This window comes from Triticum aestivum, chromosome 1D, assembly GCF_018294505.1.
Source record: "Triticum aestivum cultivar Chinese Spring chromosome 1D, IWGSC CS RefSeq v2.1, whole genome shotgun sequence".
Classification (NCBI taxonomy): domain Eukaryota; kingdom Viridiplantae; phylum Streptophyta; class Magnoliopsida; order Poales; family Poaceae; genus Triticum; species Triticum aestivum.
This window is the reverse complement of record NC_057796.1, coordinates 454,001-462,302: the sequence shown is the minus strand read 5'-3', so window position 1 is coordinate 462,302 and position 8,302 is coordinate 454,001. Positions and strand designations below refer to the sequence as shown.

The 8,302-nt window shown below is 44.3% G+C and overlaps 1 protein-coding gene and 1 pseudogene across 1 annotated transcript; both read right to left on the bottom strand.

Annotated features, from left to right (window-relative positions):
- Positions 1–2,393: 2,393 nt before the first annotated feature.
- On the bottom strand, positions 2,394–3,412 carry LOC123161781 (50S ribosomal protein L28, chloroplastic-like; annotated as a pseudogene).
- A 2,992-nt stretch (positions 3,413–6,404) lies between these two features.
- On the bottom strand, positions 6,405–7,958 carry LOC123183450 (GDSL esterase/lipase At5g45910-like). The gene is made up of 5 exons (XM_044596265.1): positions 7,703–7,958; positions 7,383–7,607; positions 7,137–7,282; positions 6,762–7,044; positions 6,405–6,655 (listed from the first exon to the last, which is right to left on the bottom strand). The coding sequence occupies exons 1-5, from the start codon at positions 7,956–7,958 to the stop codon at positions 6,405–6,407; spliced, it is 1,161 nt and encodes a 386-aa protein (XP_044452200.1).
- Positions 7,959–8,302: the final 344 nt, after the last annotated feature.

Sequence of the window (8,302 nt, the reverse complement as noted above, 5' to 3'; positions counted from 1 at the left end):
CACCCACACACAACCCGTGTGGACTGCCCCTTGCTCATGCCACACACGGTGTGTGGGCAAATGCCTATTATGCTACACGTGTGGTGGATATCGGTGTCCTAAAACATCCAATCCTTTCACATGAATGAAGTAGGTAATGCCGACAAGACTTTCGTTGATTAAATGAATTCAGTAGCCTCGTGGATGATTATGCTAAGGCATCCAGAGTATATAACAACCTCTGCAACAAGTTACTTGATGAAGATCTGTCAACGAAAGGGGCGTGAAAAATGGATGGTATTGTCGTACAACAAGACCCTATAAACGAAAGAAAAGACCTACACCGCAACGTGAACTTGCACGCTTCCTGCCTACATGCAAGGAAACGGAAGACTCGCTCTGGCGCGGACCACAGCTGCAAAGTTATCTGCTGAAGAAACGACACTGCCAGAGTTAACTGAGAAACCATAGTTTTAAATACCGCGCTAAGCATTTTAGCGACGGACCATTTTCAAATGCTATAGCGTGCTATAGCGGAGCTATAGCGCGCTATTTAAAATGTTTGCTCATTAGTTTGGACCAAAGTCTCTTAGCGTAAGACCTTTTGTAAACGCTATAGCGTGCTATAGCGGAGCTATAGCGGGCTATTTAAAACAGTGGACGAAATTGAACCAACTTAAAGTACTGAAGATACTGTCGAAACTGAACTTTGATGAGCTTAACACTTGGCAAACTCAACTGACATTCTCTGGGAACAAAATGCACGTAAATGCAGCTATGCAAGTGTGTAAGAGCCAAAGCAACCGAAATTGATGTAGAAAACCGGTTACATTAAGCGTACCCCAGGAAGATGTGTTCCTTCCTTCCTGTTACAAGTGTTGTTATTATCATGTAAATCAAGAACACTGGGTGCCTGCATCAAAATGATGCAGAGTGTGTTTGGTTTGCTGCATGTGCGTCCTGCACTCCGGCCGGCCGTGCGTCGTGCGTTGATTGCTGTTGCTCTGGCCGGCCGTGCTATGCGTGTTGTGCCCTCTCCTTGAGTTTTTCCCCAAATCTGAGATTATATTTGGCACTAGTCAATTTAACTACCTCTGCTAGTTTATGTTCAGATAAGACCCAGTAGTCCACATTATAAGTCCGTTTGTTTACTGTCAGTGAAGATGATCAATGAAACCGAGCTGCTGTTTATATTCCCAAATCAGAGCCGAGAATTTTTGTTGCTCAAATTGCCTGAATAAATGGTAGTAATCTCACCACCTCAAGAAAAGTGGTTATCACAACAACAACATGTTCTCCCCTTAGCCCTCGAACTAAACACACAAATGGCTATCTCCAACCACTTGACATTCTACTCAACCAAACAGGAAAAAAAATGGCTATCCCTAGCCAGGTGGTTGTGGATGCCCACAACGCAGCAGTCACACACACACAACATTTGAAGTCGCCCACACGCGTCGAAAGTGCCAGAACTCACGACTCTCCCAACACAATGCAGTGCAAATGATCTTCCATGGATGCATGCAGCCATCAGACAAGCAATATGAGGATAAAGATATCAGCTTCATGGACGTATTTACCACGCCACAAACTTTCGAATCCAATTTTTACAACTTGTGAGTGCTAATTATCTCACGCTGAGAAATGTTGCAGCTTTTTTCGACTTGGTAAGCACGATAATTTGACTGCTCTCCGCGTTCTTCTCTGTCATGACACCAGGTTCAGGTCTCAAACCGATTCAGGCACGTCACACTTGAAATACAAGTATGCTGCTAGCATTTCAACAGGCATCAGCACACAGTTCTTAGCATTTCCATTCCAGTCTTATCAACACATTGCTGCCACCTCTAGTACACCATATACTCTTCTGATTACATTACGCACAAGCCACGTTTAATACAGACACATTCACAAATAACTTAGAAGTATCCAAGCGGGTACAGATGACCATTTACAGTCTCTGCTTACCGTTCCTCAAAAAATGTCTGTACCTGGTATCCATTGTTATTTGTGAAAATGGAGATTAATCAAAAAAAGGGAGCTTCTCAGTGGCCATCGCAAGAGCACATTATTATATGACAATAATATTAACAAACATTACCAAACACACCATGAACAAATAAGGAGGACCTGTTCATCGCCATTCTTGAGCCCATCTATGGATTGTCTCGACCGTTTGAGGGAACAATGCGCTCACACCCTTGTTGATGAGATCCTGGAAGAAACGTATAGCCTCCTCATCATCCAGATCAAACCAGATTTTCTCCTGGAGCTGATCGGTGCACACCACACAAGGGGAAACAATATGTGATTCTCTTATAAAGTGATCTGCTCTTTGTCGCTGAAATGGATGATGTGAGAAAATCAAGAAGAGGATCCAAATAGCTAGGAGATCTCAAACCGACTTGTATCGATCATTTCTTGTTGAGGTCTACGGCGACGGCGTCGAGGCCGTGCTTCTCGATGGTCTTGAGGGCTTTGGTGGGGAGCCTGAGCTTGACGTAGCGCTTGCCGGCCTCCCACCACAGCTTCTTGTACTGCAGGTTGACAAACTACTGCTTCTTGGTCTTGTGGTTCGAGAAGGACACCTTGCTGGCCCGGTTCGTCTTCTTCTCGAGGAAGGGGCAGATCCAACCTGAACTAGACCATTCATTCATGACCCTTAACCATTTAATTCAACTGATGTTATTTTGGGAAGAAAATTAGAAAACGCATGTAAATGTAGCTAGGCAAGTAAAAAAGAGTCAAAGCACAAGCGATTCGTTTAGCCTGACCAGGTTGTAGCCACCATTGCCATGTTGTGATATCTCTTGCAACGGAAAATACTCTATAAATTAGAATTTCAGACAGTCCCCAGTTTCAGTGTAAATTGAATTAGACCTCCATCTCCACATACCCAATCCGATTATGGCCCCCTTGGCTACTACAGTATAATATTATTCTACATCTAGCATGTCTGTTCCTGTTACAACTGTATATGTTGATAACAACACACTTAGGACAGCTGCTGAAATGGTTCTACATTCCTGGCAAATCATTCAAAACCTTCCTGGCCATTCTAAGCTGTCCAATTTCCTGTTCATCCACTACCTATACGCATACACAACTTTTGAAGTCTGAACTCTGAAGAAAACAAGAGCAGAGCAGCACAAGACAGAGCAATGTAACCGGAATGTGGATGGCTGGCAACTTAGGTTGAGGAATCGATGGATATAACATAGGGGAAGAAACAAAGGGAGGGGAGGGACTTACGCGTGACGATGGTGTTCTTGGTGGGGATGGAGACGGCGGCGGCGGTGGCCGTGAGGCCGCGGCTGAGGCCGGCGAGCTGCAAGGTGGCGATCCCAAGCGAGGCGGCGTAGTAGTTGGCGTTGGCCCGAAGGAGAGGAGCCCTGGCGGCGGCAGTCATGCAGTAGGAGTAGGAGCACATCATGGGTCAATATTTGCATGGAGCACATCCTGATATTTCCTATTCTGTGAATAAAGTATGTCAATATTTGCATGCACCTACCACTGCTCGTTGGACTGCAGTTAAAAGAATTTTGAGGTATCTAAAGTTTTCAGAAAGACTTGGACTTCAGATTGTCCGGTCCTCATCCATGCTTGTTAGTGCTTACTCTAATGCAGATTGGACAGGATGTGCTGATGACAGTAGATCCAGAGGTGGTTTTGCTATATTTTTGGGAACAAACCTTGTGTCATGGAGTGCAAGAAAATAGGCAACTATCTCAAGATCAAGTACTGAGGCTGAGGCTGAGTACAAAGCTCTAACAAATGCTACAACTGAAGTAATGTGGATTCAGACTTTGCTATGTGAACTTGGGATTAAAATTCCACAGGCTGCGAGATTATGGTGTGATAATATTGGTGCAATCTATCTCTCAGCTAAACCTGTTTTCCATGCACGCACAAGACATATTGAGGTTGATTTTCACATTTTCACAGAAAGAGTAGCTCGTAAGCTACTTGACATAAGGTTCATTCCAATTGGAGATCAACTAGCCGACGGCTTCACAAAACCTCTTAGAGTGAGAAAGTTGGATGACTTCAAGTACAATCTCAACCTTGAGAAGTTCCATAGGGTTCAGATTGAGGGGGAGTGCTAGACGTATTAGATAGAGATATGCTTGTCTGTTTAAACATAGTCTATCTCTTCTTCTGCTTAAACTTCTCCCTCAATGTAATCTCTCTTTCTCCCTCTCGTGTACAACTCTCAAGAGTCCCAACAACCTCCCAATCTTGTAAGCCACGGCAATGATTCAATATATATGTGCTGCCCGAGACCAAAGGGTTCTACACTTCCTTACAGTTGGGACATCTTACCTCAAAATGTGGAGCACCTCACGTCACTGGTGAATAGAGGATGCAAGAACATCCGGTCGCTTCCAACACTACCCCAATCTTTCGAGATGTTTTATCTTGTTTGCTGCAATAAAACTGAAATAATTATTTAGTAACATTAATATTCTTGAATAATTATTTAGTAACATTAATATTTCTTGGATAAGTAGTTTGAGCAAAATTCAAAAAAACTAAAATAATTATTTAGTAACACTAATATTCTTGAATAATTATTTAGTAACACTAATATTTCTTGAATAAGTAGTTTGACCACAGTTTGACCAGATTTAACCAAAATTCAAAAAAACTAAAATTTGAGCAAAACTTTTTTTTAGAATTTGAGGATTCTAAAAAATTGCAAAACGACCTATGGCCGTCAAAATCGGATGCAGAGTTTCATGCTGAACATTTTGATATATTATACTTTTTTTCGACATCATATGCAAAAGATGTAGTCGTTTTACTTTTTGATCACACTTTTTTGCAAAACATGTCCATATTTATGTTTTTTAATTTTCCTAACTAGTAGATGTACTAACATAACTACATCTCGAAGTATTTTAATTTTTGAAGTTTTTATCATTTTCTTTTGTTTTTTCCAAAATTGAAATGGCGATACACGCGGGGGGGGGGGGGGGGGGTGTAGAGTTTGAACCCCTATAGTCCCGGTTTGAGACACGAACCGAGACTAAAGTACATCAGTCTAATCTTTAGTCCCGGCTTGAGATACGACCGGGACTAAAGGGCATCGCACCCTTTAGTCCCGGTTCGTGTCTCAAGCCGGGACTAAAGGTCTCATTTGAACCGGGACTAAGGCCTTTCCGCGCCCTAGCCGCTCGAACCGGAACTAATGCTCACATTAGTCCCGGTTCGTAATGCAACCGGGACTAATGTGTACATTGGGAGTGGACGAAAGCCCTGTTTTTTACTAGTGAAATAGAGACTTTTGAAACCGGAAGGTTTAGGGGAAAGATGCGCTAAGTTGCATTCAGTTTTTTTTTTAGACAGAAACAGCTGCATTCACTTCATTATATTGACAGCAATAATACACCACCACCGTCCACCGGTTGCACCTCAGGTGGTTGCTGAACCGTGCGTACAAGATGATGTGACACAACAAGCAGGAGACGTAGTGCATCAACGAGCGTTGCGTTGGTGAGCATTAGTGGTTGGGGCGCGCCATGGCGCGCCGCCTGAGCTGAAGCGACGCGCCCCTTCCACTGTTCTCTTTATACTAACCAATGTGCTTTATGCTCATTTAATGCTACCCGTTCAAAGCAAATTTATGTAGCCCAGCTGCATGCAAGCAATTGCAGCTTGTTTAACATCAATACTGAACAGTTGCAAGTCTTGCTGAACGAACAATCATGTACAACTAGGGAGCTATCCTAGACAATTGATTGTGGCTTATCGATGGGTTACTTGATGTGTTGAAGTTTCTATTGCATTGTTTGAAGTGTCGATTAATCATCCCCGACCGTGTGGTCTTGGTAAGTATGGGTGTTCGATTGTGTCCAACAACACACTGATCATAGGATCGTTGTAGGATGCAGAAGGAGGCCTTGGTTAGATTGGATGGTGTCCCCACCCAAACCATGTGAAATGAAAATGAAAACATGTAATATTGGTAAAATTGACACTAAATTGAAATAGAATTCCAGTTTCATGTGTGGATGTCGGTTGACTTTTTGTGAAGTGGGTCTGTTGTGCGCCTCTAGTTGTGAATTATATGAAACCAATATAGTTTTTTTTCCTATTATTGAAATGAAGTTTGTTGTTTTTTCTGAAAATTTGTGAAACTTCTGAAAAAATTGAAATTGTTGTGGAATGGATCTAAATGTATCTTAACTTGCTTCAGAACACGTTGCAATTTAAGTGACAAAACTGAAAATTCAGTTGGTGGCACTTTCCGAGAATACATCCAAAATTTTGTTTGTTGAATTCTTATGAAATTATTTCATACTAATGAGGCCCAACAAAATTATTTATATTGTGTGTGCAGAAAATGTTGAATACATAGAACATTAGGTTGGGAAGAAATTTTGAAGCAACCCTGGGATACAGCCACAGTAGAAATGAGTTTTTCACCTGGTTGGTCGATATGGCCCCTTTGCACACTTGCTGCTGCTGACTCTTGTTGCCGAGGTTATGCTGCCCAGCCAGATATTGGCGACGTGGCGGTTAGCTGCCTCCGTCAGATGGACACCGTCCCAGTACAAACGAGCTGATGGATCCGGACACGTTGTTGCAGCAGCATCGCCGCATGGAACCGTTGAATTTAATCTGTATCGTCCAGCCCCTCCACAGCACACCGTAAGCACGTCTTGTTCAAAACCTGTGATCATCCATCAGTGTCAACTGTCAACCACCTTTCCGTAATGAAAATTTGTATATGTGCAACTAACACATATTAGATTCTTTTGGTTGAGTTGGCGACAGACCAAACTTGTGAGGCGACTCCACCATGTCCATGATTGGGCCAAAGAAATCGGCGTAGATGATCCTGGCATTCCGGTGCTTGGCCTGAAGCTTGGCTAGCTCAGCCTGCAGCAGCGAGTTGTGGTGCAACCCCAGCTCGTTATATGCTTTCAGACAACCGGTCCTGGAGTCGTATGCTGATGGTGGTGAGGCGTCAGCGAACCTGGTCAGGATCGGCGGTGAGCATCCCGACGGAATCACGCCAGGGACAACCAGGCTTCTCGCGCCATGCATGGTGATGAGCCTCTGCTCACACGAGCAATTAGTTTATCATGGATCCTGCTTGGATCAATCAGTACATGCATCTACTTGATAGCCAGATGGAGTACGTAACGTACCTCGATGGCCTTGGAGATGGTCGCGACGACATCAGGAACGAAGGACCTGACCTCCTGTACCGTTCTCTGTTGGAACGACATGTGATAGTCGTTGACTCCGAACTCGCCCACAAAGAAGAGGGATCTGCCGAACAATTTCTTACACTCTGCATGCGTACAATTTGACTTCTCATCAGCCGCTTACTTGGATAATTAATGATAGCTAGCTACAAGATAACAACGATGGCATTGAATGGTTAAAGTAACCTTGGGCTGTGCGACATAAGGAAGGCTTCATGGACTCAAACCACTCCAGCTGCACGCCTAAGCTGGTGTTCAGCGGGAACTTGCTGGTGGCACTGGGGATACCCCTCTTGTGGAAGAAACCAGCATCGACTGCGGTTGCGGCACCAACGGCGAAGTTGGCGCCTCGCCGGAAGCTACCGTTGTGCGCCAGGTTGGGCGGGACATATGGTAGGCCCAAGTTCTCAGCTGCACCGAGAAAGAACCTATAGTTGTAGGATGGTATGTACGTATTGTAGTTGCTGGCACTGGCCGGCCCAAGAACAGCTGATGTGAGCACGTACCAATGAAGTCGATGATGAGCCGCCCGTCGCCGTTGCGACCAGTGTGGCGGCCGAAAAAGCTGGTGCCATAGGGAGGGCGCGTGACGGGGTCGAAGATGGAGTACCATTTGAAGACGACAGGGTTATTGCCCGTGTCAGCAAAGGAGTCGCCGAAGCTGAAGATGGATTGGTAGCAAGGGACTCCGGACGGGGAAGAGACCGCCAGCGTCGACCATGAGATGAAGACTAGGAAAGCCACGGATACGAGCTTGTGCATCTTGAGTTCTGCACAGGCAATATGGAAAGAGCCCGACGTGGTGGTGCTGGCCCATTTGCTTCCGGGGGCCATATAGAGTCCTAGTCAACTTGGCGGCAAAATGTTCGATGGAATCACGAGCTAGGACCAACTTGTACAGACATCATTGTACAACCCTTACGGCATCCTAATGAATGGCTTCCTATCTGTCTCTCTATTAACATACTTTTTTGCTTGTACTAACTATAAAAGTAATCCAGTTAAACATCGCACATACGGATATTCTAATCGGTGCAGTTGGGGAATGCACGTTAAGTCAAATCCATCGGTAGCTCACGCTATAATATAACATGTTCTTGAGTACA